Source organism: Solanum lycopersicum, chromosome 8 (assembly GCF_036512215.1).
Source record: "Solanum lycopersicum chromosome 8, SLM_r2.1".
In the NCBI taxonomy this organism is placed as follows: Eukaryota; Viridiplantae; Streptophyta; class Magnoliopsida; order Solanales; family Solanaceae; genus Solanum; species Solanum lycopersicum.
This window is the reverse complement of record NC_090807.1, coordinates 40,130,353-40,156,980: the sequence shown is the minus strand read 5'-3', so window position 1 is coordinate 40,156,980 and position 26,628 is coordinate 40,130,353. Positions and strand designations below refer to the sequence as shown.

General features: G+C 33.9%; 1 protein-coding gene across 1 annotated transcript; it reads left to right on the top strand.

Annotated features, from left to right (window-relative positions):
• The first annotated feature begins 24,809 nt into the window (after positions 1 to 24,809).
• LOC138337943 (uncharacterized) lies at positions 24,810 to 25,770 on the top strand. The gene is made up of 2 exons (XM_069288389.1): positions 24,810 to 25,081; positions 25,332 to 25,770. Exons 1-2 carry the CDS (start codon positions 24,810 to 24,812, stop codon positions 25,768 to 25,770), a joined length of 711 nt encoding a protein of 236 aa, XP_069144490.1.
• Positions 25,771 to 26,628: the final 858 nt, after the last annotated feature.

Here is a 26,628-nt window from a genome sequence, read left to right as displayed (position 1 = left end):
TATAAATAATAAATTTTCATAAAAGTCACAACTTTTCGAAAATGTTATAACTCTTTGAAAAAGTTACAACCCTTCGAAAAGGTTACAACCTTTCATAAAACGCATAACTTTTCATAAAAGTGGCAACTCTTCATAAAAGTTATAATTTTTCATATAAGTCACAACTTTTTATGGAAGGGGAAGACTAGTTTTGGAAATAAAATAAATTAACACTTTGTTTGGATCATTGTTACCATTGTTTTATAATGTATTGTATGGTAGATACTATGTTCGACTGGACTGTAATTTTTGTTGTTGTTTAATAATATTTTAATTGTTTGGTTTGATTGTATTGTACTGTATTGTAATTTATAAATTTACTAAAATATCCTTAATTATTTTAGGGTAAAAGGTTTAACTAGATTTAAATATTTAGGGCAAAAGGTAAAATTGTATTTAAAAATATTATGTAAAGATATAATTGGAAAAAGAAATTAAGTAAATAAGGGAACACAATAAATCGGTTGTTCCATAAAAAAAGAGATTTTCATTGTTACGTAACAATGAAATTTAACAATACATTTTAAGTAACAATCAAAACAAACATTGTAGGTACAGTAACGATACAATACAATACATTGTGTAACGATGGATAGAAGTTTTAGACTCCATTAAAGATTTTCAAAAACCTCTTTTTAAAGGTTTTAATGATTTTACAGAAGCCTTGGCGTGATGTTTTTTCAATAAATTCGTTAAACTTTTAATGTTGTAAAATCCTACTCAGTACTCCTTCACTCTCTTGTTCTATTATGTAATTATCATATTACGTTCTAGTTTTAACTTCCCCTTTTTTTAATGGACTCTGTCCATTCATGAATCTATTATTACTGTTCATCTCTTTCTCTTACCCTTTGTTCTTAAAAGTAATCTTCTTTAACCACACCCCGGATTCGGTTATTCATAGTTCCTTTCTCAGAACATTTAACCTGACAATGTCCTAGGAATTTACAGGTTAATCCATCGATACTAATAAGAAGCTAAGAGACTAAACATATACTAAATAATATAGATTCATGATGATATTCATAAATTTACAAGATTTTAAATAATTAATATTTTAGAAACACACATAATTTAACACACATAATTTACATATATGGAAAGTTTACTAGAAACTTAAATATGAAACTTACATTATTTAGAACAGAGTGAAGTTTCCCTTTCGGGAAACCCGAAAAGCTTCCAAGCTTTTACTTAAAAACAAACTTTAGAATAAAGAGCTGAAAACTTTTCTACAATCTTTTTAAAGATGATTTTTTTAAAAAAAAGAGAATTTCTTGAGGATTTTGGGAGAGTGTTTATAGTGGTTGTCTTCGCCTTTTTTCGCCTTCTCCTCTTCTTGTCTTGATAAAGTTTTCTTTTATAGTGGTCTTCGGACTTCAGACTCCGGATATCAAATGGAAAAAGAAATCTTATCATCTAAGCCGGGTAGACATTTGGGCCCCATCGTCACGTAAAATAATATTCCTTTCTTTGCATTATTTTCCTTTTAATCTGATTGTTGTCTGTCAATACTTATCTATACATAACGACACGTCCCAACAGTTTTTCCACATGTGTGGTAGTGAGTAAAGTGGGACTCACATTTGAAAAAAGAGGCATTTCCTCTTTAAGACTATATATATATATATATATATATATATATATATATATATATATATATATATAATGATATAATTTTTTTTAAGTATCTAAATTATGTAATGCAACTGAATCAAAACTCATACCCGAGTCATCATCATTTGGGTCTTGAGCAAATTGCATTGTGTCTTACATATTATATGAATTATTTGGGATTGAAATAGAATCTTGTCTTGGGCTTTGTATTGGACTTGGGTTTATATGTTTGTCTTCTTCTTGTTTTTGTTTAAGTAATTCTTCTCCGGTTTGGGTTTTGAGGGTTTCTAAATCTTTATTTTTTTGGGATTTTTTAACTTTTTGTTGAAAGAAATTGGTAATCTTCTTCTTGTATATGATCCTTCATCTTTTTAACTTTTTGGCAAAGTGACAGCCAGTAACAGATTTGATAAGTCTTTACCGGCTACCGTTTGAACCGTACTAGCTGTATCTTCATCCGATACAGTGGATTTCCTAGCATTCAGTGGGGAATGCACACCCATCTCATCCATTTTTATGTGGGATGGAAAACCCTCTATATTTGTCTGAGTTTGTACATCTTGTTTTCCTTTACTTTCCATTTTTTGAAGCTTTTCTCTGAGCTTGGCATTTTCTTGCATTAAGGCATCATTTCTCAAGGTTAGCCTTTTGAATGCTTCGGTCATGGAAGAACAATGGTCACAAAATATTATTTTATCTGTGTCTTTTTGGATATTGTATTGTGGGGCTTTATCTGGATTTTGTCTTAGGGCTGGAGAAATATAATAATTTGGTCCTAATATTCCTCTAGCATAGTCTAAGGCTTCTGTAAAATCATTAAAACCTTTAAAAAGAGGTTTTTGAAAATCTTTAATGAAGTCTAAAACTTCTATCCATGTCTGAAAAACACCCTTAGTTTTACCATGAATTACTACATAATATTTAAATTTATTTTCTTTATTTTTATTAGTAAAATAATATCCTAAAGCATTTAAAATAGCAATTACATATTTAGTGTCTTTTTTATTATGAGCTATCCATATATTGTCTATGAGACATTTTTGTTGTTTGTCTAGTTGACAGTTAGATAAATGTTTGAATGTTAAGTTGAACGACTCGTAAGCTATTAAATTTTGTTGTCCAAATTGCAGTCTTTCTATTCTAACATCATCTATTTTATCTAGAGGTTTAAAATGTAAATTTGCTAACATTACATGTTTATAAGAGTCTGCAAACCTGAGGTTGAAGGTTGAACCTTTTTACCTTTGTCTGATAGTAGAAGTCTCATTCTGTAAAATTTAAACTTTGATTAGTAATCTACTTAGTTGATCTGCAATACTATTATCATTCCCTTTTATATGCTCAAAGATTATAGAATGATAAATTGATATTGTGTCTAAAAAATTTAACCATCTTCTTCTACTACTAGTCTTGTCATTAATTTTTTGATGAAATTTTACTATATCTTCACAGTCTGTTCTTATTAATATTTCAGGTTTGTTTAAAATATAAATTCTAAAACTATTTAAACCATATATTAGAGCTAAAATTTCAACATCTATTATATTCATAGAATTTATTTTTAAATCATCTATGTCTAAGTTTTCTATTCCTATTTCATTAATTAATTCTTCTCCTTCTGAATTAGAAGAGTATTCCTCTTTGTTACCTTCATCTATATCAATACTTACTATAGAATAAATACTTTCATTATCTGACATATATTCATCTACATTTAATAATGCTTCATTGAATTCTTCTACTAATTGAGCGTTTCTAGTCTTATCATTATATCTTTTAGGACAGGTATTTGCTAAATGTTCTATACTTCCACATGTAAAATATTCTAATTTGTTTTTGTAATTTCTATCTGTTCTATATTTTCTAACATGTCTATCCCTATTCAAATATGGTTTTCTGACTGAAGATTTTCTAAGAAAATATCCTTTTTTTATTATATCTCTTATTATTTTGTGGGTTATATTTTTTATACTTTTTCTTTTTATATTGACTTCTATCATAATTTTGGGTTGTATATATTATGTCTTTACAGAAATTCATTTCATTCTGCTTTAATTGTTTTTGTATTTGTAGATTAGTACATTTTTCTTGTAATATTTCCATTATATGTTGTATTCTATGTCCTATTGACCATTTAGCTTGAGGGTTTTGTGCTATTCCTTCTCTTTTAGTCCATCTTTCTTCTATTTCTCTTCCTAATGCTCCTGGTAGTTTGTTAAATAATTTTTTACCTAAGTCTTGGTCAAAGGCATTTCCACTAATTGTACAATAATAGAAATAATCATTTAATTTTTTTTTATATAATACCAATTACTTATACTTAATTGTTCTAATTTTATTACTGCATTTCGTTGTAGAGCTACTAATCCACTATTTGGGTCTTCTCCTGTTATTAGTGTATGTATTTTATTTGTAAAATTATATGGGTTTGGTCCTAAAGATACTAAATACTGAAATTCTGATGGGAATTCTACTTTATAAGCTTCCCATAGAGCTTTAGTTGATTCTCCTAAGAATGTCTCTAAGTATTTATACATAGTTTCAGCATCAGTCTCTGTATAATTTTTTATAAAGTCTGCTACTACTATTCCTTTCCATAAGTCTATTACTGAATTCCATCTTTGTGGATCATGTGCTGCTATATTTAGAATTTTTCCTTTACTTCCTCCTTCTTGGAGTATTATTGGTTCTTCTATAGGCATTCTTTTTCCCATTGGTTTAACTACTGTTATTGGAGTATCTCCTTGTCTATATACTCTTCTACGTGGTATATTTCGTGTGCTATTATCTGCAGTATATCCTTGTTCATTTGTTCTTTGGAATGGACTACTAGAACTTGCTGTTTCCATTAATTCTTTTTGACTTAGTATAGATTCTAACTCAGATATTTCACTATCATTATCTTGTATTTGTGTCATTATATTATTACTTTTTTCTAATTTATCTTGTAAATTTTTTTCTAATCTATATCCTTTATTATCAGTTCTTTGTTTACATATTTTAAAATGAGATATTGTTTGTTCTATATTTACGTCTTTTAATTTACATCCTTTACATGTAAATAGTCTATTCTTATTATCTTTACTTATTTCTTTAGCTTTTTCTATAGCTAAATCTACTGCAAAATCTTCTTCTAATATTATTTCTATATTCATTCCTTCTAAAGGCATTTCTTCTACAACACTTTCTTCTTCAAAGTCTTTTTGAGCTTCATAGTTATAATCTGTAAATCTAATTGAAGGTTCCCCCTTGGAATTTGTATATATTAAATGAGCATCTGGTATTAATGCTTCTTTTTCTTTAAAATCTCCTAATTTCCATTCGAATCCTGCATATTCTTCAGGACTTATTTTTTTAGGTTTTATTAGTTTTATCCCTTTATTTCCCATTACTTCTACTACATCTTTTATTTTTAATTTAAATCTAGTATTACTATTATCTGTCATTTTTCCTAAAAATCCTACACACAGTAATAAATTCTTTCCACTATGCATTTCTTCGTATCCTTTAGTTTGTATTCCTATTCTTATTTGGTTTCCGAATTCATTTAAATTCATCATAAAATCTGGACTTATGTAGAAAATTCCTCCATTATTAGTCATATCTACTTCTGTTAATCCTATAATTGCCTTTTTTATATCTGACCATCTGTTATCATATATTGTAATTAATGTTTTTGTTCCTAAATTTTTTCTAGTTAATCCTTTAATTCCTATTACAATTAATCCTAAATGCATTAAGTCTTTTTAACATGTTTTATTTTTTTTACAGATTCAGAGTTTATAAGTGGTAGAGATACAGAAGTTTTCCCTAATACTGATAATTGTTCTTCTCTATAATGTCTATATAGTTGAGATTTTGAGTTTGTATTATATAAAACTTTTGGATTTAATAAATTTAATTGATTTTGTTGAAAGATTTGTATATCTTTATATGTATCTATTATTTCTTCTAGTTGTTGATTATTTTCTTCTTTTGTCTTTTTATTTAATATTCTTGATAGAAAATTATTACTTATCATATTCTGAGAGTAACTTGGTCTTGAGTGGCACCCACACTTACCTTCTTAGGTGGGCGAACCAACACATCTAAACCCCAACATATACCAATAGTTCAACTATAAATAATATAAATAATGCGGAAGCTCCAAAAGATACTAAGCAACCAATTTTAATAAGTTTCTAAAGTTTAATACTTATCATCCCAAAATCTGATAGTCATCACATCAAGGACATCTAATCTCCAATACTAAGTCTAAGAATATCGAATACACTAGAATAAAAGAATAAAATGGTATGTGTCCAAAAGTATAGGACATCATGTCATGACCGAGAGAATCCAACACGAGCTTGAATGGATAACTCACCCTGAAACTTGATATGCAGGAGGCTAGCTAGAGCCGAGGGAAATCAGAAGTCATAGGTACACTCGCTGCATTTCATAAAAGGAAAACAAAGAAGAAAACAAGTAGGGCTCAGTACGAGCCAAAATGTACGGAGTAAGTATCATCGGTCAACCCAAAATAGTAACTAATATACAAAGAATAATAGTATGAACTCAACTATAGCACTTAACATGTAATAAGCAACAAACAACATGAACAAGTGTCAATAACAATAAAGTAAGCACGTATTAAGTAAACGGTATCAAGATCACACATGAGGACTCATGCCTCCAAACCAAACCATTTTGGAAGTTGAGTTCTTTGAGATTGAGTATCTTCCATTAATTCAACATATTTTTCCTTTAATATTATCGTGTCGGAATGTGACACTCCGATTCAAAAATATCGTGTCAAAATGTGACACTCCGATTCAAAAATACCGTGTCGGAACGTGACACTCCAATTCAAAAATACCGTGTCAGAATGTGACACTCCGATCCAATAATACCATTAATTTATCATTTAATATCACCACTTTTTCATTCATTAATAATATTTCATTGAGCCTTCTTTATTCAAGGCATTACTTCGATATAGATGGTTTAAGATTATACATTTCACGGTCTCGAGATTTCAGACCAATTACAAAACACACGACCAAGCTACACAATCAAGTACATAGAAAACTTCACAATATCATTCAATGCATATCAGTCACTATTAAGAGTTTACTATCAAATAGCAAAAACCATAACCTACCTCCACCGAAGAACTGAAGTCAAGTAACTACTTCTCCAATGCTTTTCCCTTTCTCAATGCCTCCGAAACTTTCCAATCTATCAAGTATATATATCCATTTGTAATTTAATGAGTCTACAAACATCCAAGTTATTACTGTATGTCTATCCTAGACCCAAAAATTCACCTAAACCTATAATCAAATCCTAATGTTCAAACCTAAGGATAAGTCCAAATTTCTCTAATTAGCATAACTTTAATGGGATTGAAATAATTTGATACACATAATATTGAATTACCTATCTCAATATATAACGATATAATTTATAGAACAAAAGAAAATAACCTCAGGTTGATATAAGTTAATTATAGACCACTAGTGTTAACCACAAAATCATCTCTCTCATCTAAGTCACTATATTGTTTTACTTTCCTCTAATCATCATATTATAATTGTATAATAGTCTTTCCCCCAATTCAGTTGTGATGATGTATGGCTGAATTGACATAAAAATAAAGTGGCAGTCACTTTTGTTGCCACGTCAATTTGAGAACAACTTCACTTTGATACAACTTACTAGTATCAAAGTCTATCCATGCAAATTATTGATTACAATTAATTTAACAACGCTGCTCTTTCTTTTAATCTTACCATTAATTTTCATAAATTGACTAACATTCACATCCTAACCATTACTCCGACAAATTTCTTCCAAGTCCAAGCCATTTAAGTTACTAGCTATTAACGAAAGACAATTATCCATCAAGTTATTCATATTCACACCACCCATGAGAAATTTTATACTCTAATCTCTTTTCAACCAACACCAATGTAATAATAGTATACATAAAACAAACATTAACCATTTTACTAAGCAACAACCGTACATAAACAATATTTAATCAGAATTATCGAAACATTACCTGAATGCAGAGCCGCCATTCTTCATTATCAAACACGTATGTTTTCTCTCTTCCTAATTAGTTCACCTTATAATAATATTTTAACTCCTTAACTCACCATGATTTCAATAGCCTTTAATAAATATTCTATACATATGCACCCTTTAACTTTATAATATAATATAATAATGTAATTGTTCCCTTAAACCACGTCCTATACGGCTAATGATCATTGCCATTATTAAATTATTAATCCTACAATCTATGTTCATACATATAAAATATACGAAGATTAATTCCTTATCTGAAATTGTCGTCCTTCTTCGAGGCTGCTCTGCGGTCTCCCTTTTCTTATTTTCTTCCTTTTTCTAAAGACAAACTTCTACCCTAATTATCATATAATCAGCTATACAATTTGATAAAAAGGACCCATTATTTATTTTAATATTATTTTCTTAACCACTAACTAAATAAATTAGTAAAACTACCCCATTAATTTCATAGTTATAATTATGAATAGTCCAAAATACCCATTTAAATCTATCAAAAAGTATTTTCTGACATAAAAATTCTAGTGCTCAAAATGATAAAAAATGATCGTTACAATATATATATATATATATATATATATATAGTGTGTGTGTGTGTGTGTGTGCGCGCGCGCGTGTGTGGGTGCGTGTGTGTGTGATTGTTATTTTAGTATCATTTCCAAATATCACCAATACATTTCTTAAATATAATGACAAAAATATCAACTACTATTAAACTCTTTTGATATATATATATATATATATATAGTGTGTGTGTGTGTGTGTGTGCGCGCGCGCGCGCGCACGTGCGTGAGTGTGTGTGTGATTGTTATTTTAGTATCATTTTTCAAATATCACCAATACATTTCTTAAATATAATGACAAAAATATCAACTACTATTAAACTCGTTTGACGAATCAAAGAAAACAATCTTAGATGATGGATTTTCATGGTCTTCACTTTCATCTTTTCTGTTTTTTTGGATGAAGCAAGATTTGGTTTTTCTTTTTCTAGAAAGAGTCACTCCCTTTTGATCTTTACGTAAGAATTTTATTTTGGCCCCTCCCACAATGAAGATTGTCAATATTTTAAAGTACTTTTAGGGTGTTTTTGGTATGGAGGAAGACATTTTTCAATTTTATCATGTTTGGTTGGATAAAATGTTTTTTTGATCAACTCATTTTCCTCAAAATTAAGGAAAATGACTTCCTTTTAGAACTTAAGAAAAACATTTTTCAAAACACTTTGCCAAGTTCAAATTACATTTTTTTTATTGAAAAAATCAATTCGTTTTATCCCTACCCTCAAACCAGCCTCCAACCACCCTCCCCCCATCACCAAAAGAAAAAAAAACTCATTTTTTAAAAAAACTTAAAAGTTATTTTTAAAAGATATTTCTACTTTCAATTTTCTTACCCCCACCTCTTATCCTCACTCCCACCTCTACCCCCCAAAAAATTAAGTTTGTTTTTAAAAGATATTTTCAATTCCAAAATTTTATGTTTTCATCCCTATCCTAGACCCCCTACCAGCCCCCCCCCCCCCCCCCCCCAAAAAAAAAAATAAAAAAATCTAAGTTTGTTTTTTTTTAATTTTTAATTTCAAAAAATATTTTCTACTCTAGTATAAATAAAATATTTCTCAAAAACATTTTCATTTATAAATCAAACGCTAAAAATCTTTTCCAAAAAATATTTTCTACTGACCAACCAAAGATGAGAAAATAAGTCAAAAGATCTACTTGTTTTCCAGGAAAATATTTTCGTTTATACCGAACACAGCCTTAAAGTACACACAAAATTATATTTGAAAGTCGAAATAATAATGTTTGAGTAATAATCCAAAATTTTAGTGAAAATCTATGTTATTTAGGATTCGTTAATCAATATTTATTTAATTAATGTTTTATTAATATTTATTTGTCCTAATTCTATAGGTGGCTCAAATGTGCTAATAATTTTTGTTTAGTCGGTTTCTTCTAATAATTTGTTTTCAATTGATAACATAACAAATCTACTTAATATTTTTTGAGACATGTTGATATTAATTAATATTTTATTGTTTTTAATTTTAAAAAACTTGTTTCGACTAAGGCGATGTTACAGAATTGTTAACATTATTCTATAAGCAATATAAAATTTGGAAACGAATCAAACTTTTTTATTTGATTGAGTATATCTTCAGAGTATTATCTTCTACTTTTATGATTTTGCTTAAACTTTTAATTCATAATATAAGTCTAAACCGTCATTATCAGAGTGATATTACGTTTTAAGGAACATTCAAGACTCAAAAATACTTTTAAAAAATTCTCGTCATCTAATGATCTCAAATTTTCCCACTAAATAGAAAATAAAAAATATTTTCATATTTCAAATTGTTCAAATCTATTTTGAAGTGAAAAGATGACTTGATCTACTATGTATTAGTAGTAACTCAAAAAGATTCTTTAAGTGGTTTTGTGATTTCACTATCAACATTCTCATCAAATTATTTCTTTCTATAAATTACACGTCTTTGACGAAATTCAGGTTACATATGCATCTCTAATGCAATTTTCTTAGCTGAAAGTATAGCACTTGTAAATCCTTCTTCTCCATATTTTTTTTTAGAAAAAGAAACTAGATCTTTTAATTGATCAGTGGCAACGTCAAAATGCTTTTTTTAATTGTAAATTTTTGCTAATTGAATTAACAACAAATAATACATCATACCAAATAGTCTTATCCAACGAAAATTTAAAATTTCCAAACTCAAAGTTACTAAACAATTAGCTTAATTTTAATTTTTAGATCATCACTAACTTCAACTAATTTAATTAGAACACATTTTATCGGTGGAGTTTGAAATATTATTCCTCTAACACTTGGCTTTCTTATCGTGTTTGTGACAATGATTAAAAATTAAACTAAATATGTATCTTTTAAAAATTTCACCGTTTAGAGGATGAAGAAAATAGCGAATATCTATGTTGTATCACTCCATAGAATGATATACTTTCGTACAAGAATTAACCATATCGCCAAGTACAAAATTTAGATTATTACACCACACTAGTCACATTCCTAGAATTTTACTAAGCACATATGTGACACTTGACAACTTGCTCACGGTCTTGCTATATCAAGTTATCATAGAATTCTAGGATTCGCTAAGAGAATAGAAGAAATAACACAAGAGGATTTCTTGGACAGATTGTATTGTAGAGAACTTTGTGGATTTTTGCTTGATGATCTAACAAATGGATGTCCCTCTATTTATACAATTAACTTAGGGGTATAAAGTTTAAATAATAATTGTTACATAAGTCCCTAGATATTTATAAAATAGTTCTTCCTCTAGAATGTTCTACAATGCTAGAAAATTTTAAGGACCTTCCATGAAAATCCTAAAAACTCCAGGAACTTCCATGAAAAATCTCTCTATTTCTCTTGAATCATCCACAGGGACAATTCTTTCTACTAAGTATCCACATGGGCAACTTTGTACCATGTGGCACTTATGTGGTGTTTATGTGGTATGATAATAGAACATGTCATCACACTCTCCCCCACCCAATGTTGCGACAACCACATTGCATTACTTTTGCATAAAATTTTGAATCTCATTTTTGAATGCCCACAAGTCCTCAGAGCATTCCCATATAGCTTCTTTCGATGATTTTGCTTTCCAATTTATTGGGGTAAACAATGATGACTTTTTGTCTTTGCCTCCCTAAAAACTTGTAGTGGTTTCCAAGAATACCAACCCCTCTTTCTTGATCCCCTTCACAAGTTGCATAACTAAAAGTTATGCTTGATTCTTCTAGTGTGGTATAGTTACTGTAGGCACCGTACACGCCTCTTTTCGTTCCATAACCCAGAGTTAATGGAGGTAGTGTTCAATCAAGGTGTGCAACTGTGTGAAGAAATATTACCGTAGAATAATGTCCAAGTTATTTGATGTACCGTGATTTTATGGTACTTTCAATGTTTTTTACTTAAGATTGGTGTGTGTCTAGAGCTTTTTTGGTAGTAAATTTAATATGTTTTTTATATTTGTTTTGCAGGAAAGGTGTCCAAAACCAAAATGTAGAAGGCTGTGGTGATTTAGTGCAGAGGTGACTCACGAAGGCCATCAACGACCCGTCGTCCCATCGATGGACCATAGATGGTGACCGTTGATAGAGGGTTTTGGCATTTGGAAGAAACTTGGGGAATTCTGACCAAGTGTGGGGCTACGAAAGGATCGACGTGTAACAACCCTAAAAATTAATATGCTAAGTTATGCTTAATGTGTCTAGTATGCCTACCATTAGACCCGGTTCACATGGATTAACGCGCGTAGAAACAAAAAACTGAACCCTTGATACAACCAAGCCAACTAACTTGGGGAGTTAGTGGATCTAGAAAAGGTTGGGTCCAACTATGTAGGGCTCTCAAATACAAAGATTTACTTGAAGGAGTCTTTACCGGACTTAAAAAGGGAAAATCTTAGGTTTGGAGGGTCTAGGGGTAAAATGGTCTTTTTCCAGGATAATAGTAGTATCTTAATTAACCTAAATATATAATTAATTATTTAATTAATAAGGTGGAGAGGCAGTTTGGGGAGAGAGGGCCGAAAATTGGCTCTTGGAGTGAAGTCTTGCTCCACCCAAGTTCGAACCTAGGTGGAAGCAATGAATTAAATTATTTTTAATTTATGTTGGTAAATAAATGTAATTAATTCATATATATTATTTATTACTTGGGTTAAAATAAAAGGAAATAAGATTTTTAATAATTTAATAAAAATCTTAATTGAGTAAGTCCTAAACTAGACTCCTAATCCTCAAAACTCTTCTCTCCCACGCTAATCTCTCTCTCACGTCTATATCACTCTGAATCACAATTCTCTCTGCCAAATAACTTCAAAAAATATTAGCTAAACCAAATTTCTTCACACTTGAAGAACTCACAACGAATATATAAGAAAACAAACGAAATCAATCACGTAGGCAAAAAGAAGTTTGTCCGTCGAGTTGGTTGACTTTGAGGGGATTTGGACGTGATCTTGGGTGAATTTTTTGGGCATAAAGTCTAGTGTTTAAAGTAAAAAAGGTATGGGTTCTCTTATCTCTTGGTCCCTTTACGAAGAGACCCCTAAGGTTCAGACGAATCTATTCCAAAAACTAGGGTTGTTCCCCGTTGCATGTCCTTGTCACTAGCACCCATTGAATCATAGGTTGGTTATGTTTTTTGGTAGAAAACTATTAATAAAACATGTTTTCGTGATGATTATGTGTGTATATGTATGTTCAAAATTATGTGACTTATGTTGATATTTTTCCAAAATCATGTGTACGTGTGTGTGCAATGTGAACCGTATGTATGTGCCTCGGGTTAAGGCTTTAAAAATGTGATGTTGTGGTTGTATTTCAAGTACAAATGATTATGTCATTTGTGATGTTCATATGAGTTGAAATGTAGTTGATTTGAGTGATAATCTCTTGGCTAAATGAATCCATGAAAAATGGACCCAAGAACGTATTAAATAATCTACGAATTACCCTATTAAATTACGTATAAATGTTGGAGAAAGTAGGCTGCAAAATGTGATTAAAATTTTCAACATGTTGATGGTTTAATTTTGGCTAATGCTGAAGTTTAGGGGAGTTTGAAAATAATATTTGAAGTATGTGAGGTTAGTTGAGATTGAACCCAAGGCCTCACTATAAGAAAGCTATGAGTGAAAGAAAAAGAAATGTGAGGTGTTGGAATCGAACCCACGACCTCTAGGTAGTGAAGGAGAGTTGAGAAAATGAAATAAAAGAGATGTGAGGTGTGGGAATCGAACCCATGACCTCCTAGGCATATTCAAGGAGAAAATTAAAAGAAATTAAAGAGGGGCTGTGGGGGTTCGAACCCATAAGCCCTCGGCCAGAGAAGAGAAATTAAAAGTACTGAAAATAATAAATAAATGAGGTTGTGTGGGTTCGATCCCACAGCCTCTTAGTTTTATTAAGCGAAAAATGAAGAGGGAAATTAAGGGAAAAATAAATTGACGGCATTGGGGCTCGAACTTGGGTCCCCATGCCGTATGGATCAAATAAAGTAAATGAAAAAAATGTGAGTGTTTTCTAAGGGATTTGAAACCGGGTTCCCTTGCACAAATTCCGTATTGATACATAAGTCATACATGAATTAAATATTCAAGAATAATGCTGCCTACTTAGATCAAAATCGAGATCATGACATACATACAATATGCATAAGTCTTGTACCACATAATCTTAAGAAGATATGATTCACTTAAACAAACTATGAACAAAGCCTCATGGCTTGTATGTATAGACCCATAAGTCTAGCATACATCTAAAAATAAGTGAACCTAAGATGTACGCAATGAAATTATGAAACCCTATAAGGGTTAAGTAAGAGTGTGAAACACAGTAAATGGCCTAGTGCATTGACATATGATGAAATGACATTCACGTAAAATAGGGTAAGTAATTATGAGGAGCAAATGTGATAATGTTAATGAATGTGGTGACAACATGATATGAAGCTACTGTAAAAGATGAGAGCAATATCAAATGAGCCTAAGTAACTTATGAGAGCGTAAAGTTAATGAGGAGACCAGTCTCAATGAACACTCTAATGAAAGTATTGAGATTAATGTATACTTAATACTAATGATGAGAGGAGAAATCATCTATTTAGCTATGATGTCCTCATACTAGAAGCCAACTTCCATGACATATGAGTTGAATGAAATGGAACTTTATACTTAGCACCGATAGGCTAGCTATGAGCGATGATGACTTCCTTGGGGAAGGGCGGAGGTTCATGTAACTCTCATGAGATGAGACTGTCTGATATGCCGGGTATGGGTCTCGTTATATCTCCTAGTCTTCGAACCTATACTGCTAATGTAGGGATCCTGCGGGGTTCAATTCCCATGTACCCTAGCATGTTTTTAGTGTTCAATTCCCATGTACCCTAGCATGTTTTTAGTCACTTTGACGGGTGATTCCACCTATTTAAGGTGTGGGGGAGACATTGGATTTCATGATGCTCACATGATCTATGTCGGTTAAAGTTAAAGTTTCCCATGAATGAATGAGGCCAACCTCAAATGATGCACATAATGAAATGAATGATACCAAAGGTGTTAGGATAGGATAATCAAGAGGTGAGATAGACCTAAGTAACGACACTAGGTCATTCTTGATCATTGCACAGCAAACCCGATGAAAGTCTTAAACTACATCCTAGTTATAACTTGTTTTTACACTAGCTTATGAATGAAATGAAATGAAATATGTATGAATGAATGAAATAGACTCTGTGTTTGCTAATGAAGGACCCTAGTTGAGGTCCCATATGTTGAGCCCTCATTTTTGGGAAGTCTTGATGTCAAGTCCATGATTCCAAGGTCTCATGGCATATGAATGAATGATATGCAAAAAGTTATGTGCTATATGCAATATGTTATGTGCTATGTGCAAGATGTTATGTGTTGTGTTCAATATGATAAGTATGATGATGCATTTTACTCTCATGCATGACTTTCCTAATCAAAATTTTTAAAGTTCACTCCCTTTCCCAATCCAAATTCGGAAAGCTCACTAACTTTCCTAATCCCATTTTGGCAAGTCTGAATCATGTTGTTAGGAAAGAGCTATTATTACTCATGCATGTCCTTGGTGTGTGCTTGAATATACCCATACTTAGTACAAGTGCGTACTAACCCTATACAACTCTACAATTTTAGGTACAGGCACAGGTGGACTCTAGAGCTGCAGGTTGACGCTGAAACTATTCGGACTTGGAGCATTCATCTAGACTTGGTAGGCCCTCATGCTTTTGAGGATGCTTGCCCATTATAGTCTAGCTTAGTTATAGGACTGATATAGTGGAGTATGTACCACTAGCATTTCTTTTCGCTTTTGTTCAGACATTGTATTGGTGCTATTTTTGCAGTATACATTTAATGCTATATTAAACTATTCCTTTCATTTGATGATCTTAATGTTAGATGGTTGATGGTGAAAAATTATGAATCTAATAGAATGATTAGTATGTATGTTAAAAAGAAAAAAATTTCATTTTTTTCGCTGAAATTAACCTATACAAAGTAAGAATGACGTAAGTAGTATTGTCTACGACCTCTGAGAGGTCAACGACATTGGTCTCATTGTGGATATAGACTCCGGTCGTGAAAAAATTCGTATCAAATCCCTAGGTTAAATTCTGAGGATAATAAGTTCACATCAACCACATTAAGTAGTTTATAATTCATGGTAGTGAAGTGCACCACTATCCTTGATTAGAGACTGCATGATGCGTAGGAAAAATTTCCCTTCTTTTGATCTTATCTTGCCTTTTCTAATGTATAATTTTCGTGGTGTTATGAGCGTGTATAACATCAACCCTTGTTGTTTTCAGAGAATGAACACTAGGAGAGCAATTGGTCAGAGGATAGGAGAAGCAGCTGCTGGGGACAATCAAGTTCCACTACAGGCTCCAGCTGAAGAAGTAGCCATGCCGGTTAAACCTGCTGGGTTGACTGATGCTGAGGTCAGGGCATCTCTGTCCCAAATGGAACAGGCCATCACTATGCAAGCTCAGTCCATGACTGACCAAGTCAACTGGCAAAATGTTTAGAGGGAGAACCCACCGGTTCGTACCATGGCTGACAGGCTGAGATACTTCACGAGGATGAATCCTCCTATTTTCACAGGGTCTAAGACTTTAAAGGACCCCCAGGAGTTTGTGGACGAGGTGCATAAGATCTTGGTGGCTATGGGGGCCACAAATACTGAGAAAGCAGAGTTTTCTTTGGGTAGAGTTCTGATCACTTGGGAGCTGTTTAAGACATCTTTGAGAGATTCTTCCTCAGATATATGAGGGAGTCCAAGGTTTAGGAGTTTATCAACATTAAATAGGGACCGATAACAGGAGTATTCCCTGAAGTTTGTGAAATTATCTTGGTATGCCACTTAACTTATGTCTAACAACAAACACGAGATGAGTAGATTCTTGACAGGGATTACTGAGGATCTCAAGGAGGAGTGTAGGGAAGCTATGTTGCATGACAACATGGACCTTTCCAGGATTATGGTCCATGTCTAGCAAGTGGAGGAAAGCAAGAAGAAGAAGCACACTAGGGCAGGGAATAGGTGAAGGCAAGCTGAGGTGAATTTTTTAAGGAAGAGTAGTACTAAAATAAGGGATAAGCCCAGGTTTAAGAAGGGATTCTCCCACCAAGGGGAGTCAAGTTCATCCAAGGGTTGCTATGATAGGAATTTCAAGTCCAGAGTTAAGAGAAACAATGAAGTAGATACACCTCAAAAGAGACCACCTTGCTGGAAGTGTGGAAAACTACATGGAGGAGAGTGTATGATGGGCACAAACGCTTGTTATAGTTGTGGAAAACCGAATCACATGGTGAAGGATTGTCTGAATAGGAGAAGTCAAAAACAAGGGAATGAGAGAGTTCAACCTAATGGTCCAAGTGAAAAGGCTCCAAGGAGGCAACAATTCTTCGCACTCAAGTCTAGGGGTGCAGGGATAAGGCACCTCTGGTGAAGTCTCGGGTGCGTAGCCTTAGTTAGTCTTTCATGTATTTGACTGCATAGGGTTTTTATGCACTTATATGAGGTTAATATGTTTTAGTCATCATGTTGGTTACTGATTTTTATGACTTACATGTTTAATTAAGTTGTATGCTTTGATGAGACTAGTTTAGGAAAGAGTTCCTTAGACCTTAATGTGAAGCTACTAGTAGGTTTTAAGGATGTGTACCGTCATGTTAATGTGTGAATCAAATATTCACCAATGGGGGGCATTGAATTACCTATGTAGGCATACATTTTATAGATGACTTACTTATTATAAGTAAAAAGTAGTGTCATTCAGGGACGAATGTTCCTAAAGGGTGATAATGTAACAACCCTAAAAATAAATATGCTAAGTAATGCTAAATGTGTCTAGAATGTCTACGATTAGACTGGATTCACACGGATTGATGCGCGAAGAACTAGACCTCCGAATCCTTGATACAACCAAGACAACTAACTTGGGGATTTAGTGGATCTAGAAAAGGTTGGGTCCAACCATGTAAGGCTCTAGAATACGAAGATTTACTTGAAGGAGTCTTTACCAGACTTAAAAAGGGAAAATCATAGGTTTGGAGGGTCTAAGGGTAAAATGGTCTTTTTACAGGCTAAGGGTAGTAACGTAATTACCCTAAGTATATAATTAATTATTTAATCAATAAGGTGGAGGGGCATTTAGGGGAAAGAGGGCCAAAAATTGTCTCTTGGAGTGAAGTCGAACCTAGGTGAAAGTAATGAATTAAATTATTTTTAATTTAAGTTGGTAAATTAGTGTAATTAATATATATATATTTATGATTTATTATCCGAGTTAAAATAAAAGGAAATCAGATTTTTAATAATTAAATTAAAAAATTAATTGACTAAGTCCTAAACTAGACTCCTAATCATAAGAAAACTCTTCTCTCCTTCGCTCATCACTCTCTCTCACGTCTCTATCACTCACACTCACGATTCTCTCTGCCAAATAACTTCAAAAAATAGTAGGTAAACCAAATGTCTTCACACTTGAAGAAATCACAACGAAACTATAAGAAAACAAACGAAATCAATCACGTAGGCAAATATAAGTTTGTCTGTGGAGTTGGTGTTGACATTGAGGGGATTTGGACGTGAGATTGGGTGAAGTTTTTGGGCAGCAAGTCTAGGGTTTAAAGTCTAAAAGGTATGGGTTCTCTTATCTATTGGTCCCTTTCCCAAGATATCCCTAAGGTTCAGACGAATCTATTCCGAAAACTAGGGTTGTTACCATTGCTTGTCCCTGTCACTAGCTCCCATTGATTCATAGGTTGGTTATGTTTGCTGGTAGAAAACTAGGGATGAAACGTGTTTTCATGATAGTTATGTGTTTATATGTATGTTCAGAATTATGTGACTTATGTTGATGTTTTCCCAAAATCATGTGTACGTGTTTGTGCAATGTGAACCGTATCTATGTGCCTCGGGTTAAGGATTTAGAAATGTGATGTTGTGGTTGTATTTCATGTACAAATGATTATGTAATTTGTAATGTTCATATGAGTTGAAATGCGACAAATTTGAGTGATAATCTCTTGGAAAAGCGAATCCATGAAAAAAATACACCTAAGAACGTATTAAATGATCTACAAATTACCCTAGGAAATTACGTATAAATGTTGAATAAAGTAGGCTGCAAATGTGATTAAAATTTCCAGCATGTTGATTGTTTAATTTCGGCTAATGTTGAAGTTTAGGGGAGTTTGAAAATAATGTTTAAAATATGTGAGATCAGTTTAGATTGAACCCAAGACCTCACTATAAGAAAGCTATAAATGAAAGAAAAAGAAATGTGAGGCATGGGAATCGAACCCACGACCTCTAGGCAGTGAAGGAGAGTAAAGAAAATTAAAGAAAAGAAATGTGAGGCGTGGTAATCGAACCCACGACCTCTAGGCAGTGAAGGAGAGTTAAGAAAATGAAATAAAAAATAATATGAGGCGTGGGAATCGAACACATGACCTCCTAGGAAGATTCAAGGAGAAAATTGAAAGAAATTAAAGAAGGTTTGTGGGCGGGGGGGGGGGGGGGGGGGTTTGAACCCACAACCCCTCGGCCAAAGGAGAGAAATTAAAAGTAAATGAGGTTGTGGAGGTTCGATCACACACCCTCTTAGTTATATTAAGCAAAAAATGAAGGGAAAAATAAAATGAAGGCACTGGGGCTCGAACTTGGGTCCCCAAGCCGTATGGATCAAATAAAGTAAATAAAAAAAATGTTAGTGTTGTCTAAGGGATTTGAAACCGGGTTCCCTTGCCCAAATTTCGTATTGATACATAAGTCATACGTGAATTAAATATTCAAGAATAATGCTGCCTACTTAGATCGAAATCGAGATACTTGCATACATACAAGATGCATAAGTCTTGTACCACATAATATTAGGAATATATGAATCACTTAAACGAACTATGAATGAAGCTTCATGGCTTGTATGTATAGACCTATCAGTCTAGCATACGTCTAAAAATAAGTAAACCTAAGATGTACGCAATGAAATGATGAAAACCTAGAAGGGTTAAGTAAGAGTGTGAAACACAGTAAATGGCCAAGTGCATTGGCATATGATGAAACTAATTAATGAATGTGGTGGCAACATGATATGAGGCTAATGTAAAAGATTAGAGCAATTTCAAATGAGCCAAAGTAAATGTTACCAAAACGTACTCACCTGTGAGAGTGTAAACTTAATGAAGAGACTAGTCTCTATGAACACTCTAATGGAAGTATGAGATTAACACACTTAATACTAATGTTGAGATGAGAAATCATCTATTGAGCTATGATGTCCTCATACTTGAAGCCAGCTTCCATGACGTATGAGTTGAATGTAAGGGAACTTTATAGTGAGCACTGATAGACTAGCTATGAGCGTTGATGCCTTCTTTCTGGAAGGATGGAGGTTCACGTAACTCTCATGAGATGAGACTGTCCAGCATGACGGGTATGGGTCTCCTTATATCTCTTAGTCTTCAAACCTATACTTCCAATATAGGGATCTGGCGGTGTTCAATTCCCATGTGTTCTTGCATGTTTCAGGTCACATTGGCCGGTGATTCCACCTATTTTCAGTGTGGGGGAGACATTGGAGATGCTTACATGATCTATGTCGATTACATTTAAAGTTCCCCATGAATGAATGAGGCCAACCTCAAATGATGCATATAATGAAGTGAATGATACCAAAGGTGTTAGGATAGGATAATCAAGATGTGATCTAGACTTAAGTAATGACACTAGGTCATTCATGATCATTGCACAGCGAACCCGATGAAAGTCTTAAACTACATCCTAGGTATAGTTGGTGTTTACACTAGCCTATGAATAAAATGAAATGAAGTACGTATGTATGAATGAAGCCAACTCTGTGTTTGCTAATGAAGGCCCCTAGGTGAGGTCCCATATGTTGAGCCCTCATTTTTGGGAAGTCTTAATGTCAAGTCCATAATTCCAAGGTCTCATGTCATATGAAGGAATTATATGAAATATGTTATGTGCAATATGCAATATGTTATGTGTTATATGTAATATTTTATGTGTTTTGTGCAAATATGATACGTATGATGAAGCATGTTACTCTCATGGCATGACTTTCCTAATCCAATTTTGCAAGTCCACTGACTTGACTTTTCATAATCATGTTGTTAGTAAAGAGCTATTCTTACTCATGCATGTCCTTGGTGTGTGCGTGCATATACCCATACTTAGTACAAGTGTGTACTAACCCTATACAACTTTACAATTTTAGGTACAGGCACAGGTGGACGCTAGAGCTTCATGTTGACGCTGAAACCATCCGAACGTGAAGCATTCATCTAGACTTGGTAGGCCCTCATGCTTTCGAGGATGCTTGCCCATTATATTCTAGCTTAGTTATAGGATTGATCTAGAGGAGTATGTTCCACTAGCTTTTCTTTCCGATTTTGTTCAGACATTGTATTGGTGCCATTTTGGCAAGTATACATTTAATGCTATATTAAACTATTTCTTTCATTTGATGATCTTAATGTTAGATGGTTGATGGTGAACAAGTATGAATCTAATAGAATGATTAGTATGTATACTAAGAAGCAATAAGTTTCAAATTTTTCTTTAAAATTAACCTAGACGAAGTAAGAATGACGTAAGTAGGCTTGTCTTCGACCTCTAAGAGGTTAACGACGCCGGTCTCGTCTGGGGTCTAGACTCCGGTCGTGAAAGACAGTCTGTCGATTGATTGATGGACCGTCTTGTTGAATCGTTGAACAGATAAGAGAAAGTCGCAATACTCGACGTTGAAGAAAATCTAAGTATGGAACTACGAGAAGCATCGACGGATACTAGGTGAATCGATGAACCGTGCTGTTGGTCCATCAATTAGATCAGAGAAGATTCAAGTTGAAAGCTTAAAAAAGATGCTTAGTCTGGACTTATGGAGGCAGTCAACGGTCCGTCATTTGACCGACGAACCGTCTGCGGGGGTCGTCGATTGAAGCCACATTTTTTGGAAAACTTTCCTCATTACATTTCCTTTTAATTTAGGACAATGTTTTTATAAATATAGTGAAAACCCTCATTTTTGGGGTTGTATTTTATTGCTACTTTTTTATTTTTGTTCTTGGAGATTTGTTTTTGCAACTTTAGCATTAAATCAAATTGCAGGATTTGATTTTTAAGTGATTTTTGTGGTTTCAAGTTGAATTTCTGGATTTTCTTCGAATTTGCCAAAGTAAGTTCATGATTTATTATTTGTCAACCATGAATTTTGTTCTTCTATGCATGGATAACTAAATCCACAACTAGATTGTGGGAACCATGAGTTATTAACACCCTAAACCTAGCTTAATAACAATTCTCAAATAGGTTATTGCATGCATTGATAATTCTTTCGCTTAGAAGTCCTTTTAACGAGTGCACGCGTTAGAACTCACCTTATTTCTACTTGCCGGACCAAGGAGGTAGTTAATAGAAAAAGAATTATCAACATTGATTTAGTAAGATACTATCTAATAGGCTAGTCTCGATTGGTGCAAAGTAATAACTAAGCCATACATCGAATACGATGCTTAATATGAAGTAAAGGTAAGGGTTAGTAACATAGATACACATAGCTGAACCAAGGTACAAGGTGAAATTATCTAAACCTGACTAAGTATTTAGAGATACCTAACCTATCACTTTGTATGCAAAAGACTAGAGAAGAATCGTTATAGTTAGGAATATAGTGTTATGAACCTGTGGGGAATACTTACACCCTAGTTTCTTCCACAACTTTATAAACATCAAAGACTTACTCCTATTACTTGTTTGATTTAGAAATATGAAATACTTTTATTTTACAAAAACTCCCCTTTAATTACCCATTTACGGAAAAGACTTGACTTAATAGAAGTAATTGTACATTGAAGTTATGTCTAAACCATTTTCCTCGTGGGATAAACTCCAATCTAATATTTGGGTTCTTTACTTGATACGACCGCTTATACTTCTTTAGGAAAGTGTAATTTGAGCGTATCAAATTTTGGCACCTCTGCCGGAGAAAGTGACTTATAGATTAACTTTAGTAACATTACTGAAATTTTAGTCAACAATTTCCTAATTTTACTTTGTTTTTGTTTCTTTCTTGTCTAGATCTAGTGTATGCCAAGTACACAGAGCCAAGGAGAACCAATACTTCCATTCAATCCTGAACTAAATCGTATACTTAGAAGAATGAATTATCTTCAAATGTTCTCGTTAAGGTGGATTCATTTATATTTCCGGTCGATTTTGTGATTCTTGATTTTGAGGTGCCTATTATTCTTGAGAGGCCGTTCCTTGGTACTGGTCGCACCTTGGTTGATATTGAAAAAGTTATATGAAGTTTAGGTTGAACAATTAAGAAGCAACTTTCAATATTTGTAGTTCTGTGAAGCAGAGTGGTGATTTCCAAACGGTATCTACTATATCCTACAGGGTTGAGAGTACGTCTAAGGTACAAATCGAAGAGCACCTTGGTGTTTAGGCACTAGTGACAATGATCATGAATTTTGAGAGTGATGGTATTGAAGAGTATGGGTCTTTGGTTGCGGCACTTGAACGAGGTGAATTTCGGTCAAACCAAAGAAATTGGAGTTAGATATGAAGCATCGCGAGTCTCCATCCGCGAGACCATCTATTGAGAAGGCTCCAAAATTAGAGCTACCACCTCATCTGAGGTTCACCTTTTTGGGGAGAAATGACACTTTTACGATAATCGTTGCATCAAATTTGAATGTGCTACAAGTATAGTGTTTTGTAGAAGTGTTGAAGAGGCTCAAACGAGCCATTGGTTGGACTATTACGAACATTATTGGGATCCCACCCGACATTTGTTCACACAAAATCCAACTCATGTTTGATTCCACCTATGTAAGAGGAAGTGAAGAATGAGATTTTTAAGTGGTTCGCTGCCCGGAGTCATATATCCTATTGCAGACAGTAGTTGGGTATGCCCTCTTCAGTGTGTGCTGAAAAAGGGGGGAATGACAATAGTGCCCAATGAGAGGAATGAGCTTGTTCTAATGAGGCCAGTGAATGGATGGAGAGTTTTTATGGATTACCAAAAACTGAATGCATGGACTGAGAAAGACCATTTCCCAATGCCCTTTATGGATCAGATGTTAGATAGACTCGTAGAAAAAGGATGGTATTGTTTTCTTGATGGTTATTCGGGTTACAATAAATCTTTATTGATCCGGAGGATCAATAGATGACAACATTTACTTGCCCTTATGAGACGTTCGCATTCAAGAGGATGACTTTTGGGTTATGTATTGCACCGACGACTTTCCAGAGATGTATGATGTTAATATTCTCCTATATAGTGGAGGACACTATTGAGGTGTTTATGGATGACTTTTTAGTGGTTGGAGACTCCTTTGATTGGTGTTAGAGTCACTTGGCCGAGGTTCTCAAAAGATATAAAGATTGCAATCTTGTGCTAAATTGGGAAAAATTTCACTTTATGGTGAAAGAAGGTATATTATTGGGATATCACATCTCAGATAAGGGGATATAGGTTGATTGAGAAAAGTTAAGGTTATAGAGAGACTTCATCCATCAATCTCTGTAGAAGGTGTGAGAAGTTTTCTAGGACATGCGGGCTTCTACCGGAGGTTTATTAAGGATTTCTCAAAAATTTCACATCCTCTGTGCAAGTTACTTGAGAATGAATGTGATGAATCATGTCTAAAGGCGTTTGGAGAGTTGAAGGAGAATTTGGTGTCTGCACCTATAATTATTTCCCCAGATTGGAGTGCGCCTTTTGAGGTGATGTGTGATGCTAGTGGGGTTGCTCTTGGTGTGGTAATTGGAAAAATAAGGGATAAAATCCTTAACTCCATCTATTATGCAAGTTAGGCCCTTAATGAAGCGCAAAAAGATTACACTATGACTGAATAAGATTTTTTTATGGTGGTATTTGCTTTTGAAAAATTTCGATCCTATTTGCTTGGCATGAAAGTCATAGTGCATACTGACCACTCTGCTTTGAGGTATTTCATGGCAAAGAAGGGTGTGAAACCAAGGTTGATTATATGGATGCTACTATTGCAAAAATTTGATTTTGAGGTGAAAGATAAAAAAGAGACTGAAAATCAAGTTGTCGATCACTTGTCCAGATTAGAGGATGAAGCTATGCAAGAGTTGGGTGAAAAGGCTAAAATTGATGATACCTTTCCTGATGAGCATGTATTGGCCACTTCTCATGATTTGATACCATGGTTCACCGATTTTGCGAATTATCTGGCTAGTGATATAGCTCCACCAGACTTGTGAAAATTTCATGCATGATGTGAAAAAATTCTTTTGGGATGAGCCTTACTTATATCGGAGTTATGCTGATGGGATTTTTCACCGTTGCGTAACAGAAGTTGAGATGCTAAGTGTTTTGGAAGCATGCCACTCTTCACCTATGGGTGGGCATCATAGTGGTATTTGGACTCCCCACAAGATATTGTAGCATGGGTACTATTGGAAAACTATTCACTAAGATGCTCATGAGTTTGCCAAGTCATGTGATAGGTGGCAAAGAGATCGAGGAATTTCTAAGAGGCAAGATGCTGATGTATGGGGCATTGATTTTATGGGCCCGTTTGTGAGTTCTCATGGGATGAAATATATACTTGTGGAGGTGGACTATGTGTCTAAATTGGTGGAAGCCATAACACTTGCCAAAAATGAAGGGAAGAGTGTCGCCATGTTCTTGAAAAAGAACATATTCTCCAGATTTGGCGCACCTAGATCCATTATTAGTAATGGGGGATCTCACTTTTGTAACAAGTTATTCGAAGGTCTATTGGATAAATATGTGGTTCACCACAATGTAGCCACTCTGTACCATCCACAGACCAGTGAACAAGTTGAGGTGTCCAGAAGAGAAATTAAGCAGATCCTGTCAAAAACGGTGAATGCTAATAGAACGGATTGGTCAAGGAGGCTTGATGATGCTCTTTGGACCTAGCGAAGTGCATACAAGACCTCCAAAGATATGTCTTCATACCAACTTGTATATGGGAAAGCTTGTCACTTTCCAGTTGAGTTAGAGCACAAGGCCATGTGGCCTATGAAAAAACTGAAGATGGATTGGAATGAAGTGGTGGAGCAGAGACTTAATGGGTTGAATAAGCTTGATGAGTTTCTCCTTAAAGCATATGAAAGTTCAGCCATCTACAAAGAGAAGATGAATAAGTACCATGACCAAAAGATTGAAAAGCGAGAATTTGTGGTTGGGGACTTGGTACTTCTATTCAACTATAGGCTAAGCTTGTTTCCAGGCAAACTCAAGTCCAAGTGGATTGGTCCATTCTTTACCACTAAAGTGTTCCCCTATGGAGTGGTTGATTTGGACAACAAGGAGGGTGCAAAGCTCACGGTCAATGGGAAAAGAATCAAAATCTACCTAGGGCATGTGGATAGTGTCCATAAAGTGGTTGAAACAGATATCCTTGATGAAGTCTGAGTAATCAAGGATCTTGAGTCGTGCCGCGACATAAAATCAAGAACTTCTTGGGAGGCAACCCAAGGTGTATCCTCTAGCCAACAATAGGTTTTCCTTTTCTTTGTAGGAATATTTGCATTCCCTTGTTTCATTTTTTTTTGTTGTTTACTTATCTTCATGCGTTATTTTATTTTAGTGTGTTGGCTGGAGAGTAGTTTAGGGTTTGTTCCTACAAAGGGTCTATTAAAACACAAAAAGAATATCTTAATGGTTGTTCAATGTGGAGGGACCAAACCAAAGAATTCTACAAAAATCGGTCTGCTACACAGATCTACGGACCAATCGATGGGCCATTGTTCAATCGACAGACCATTGATGGTG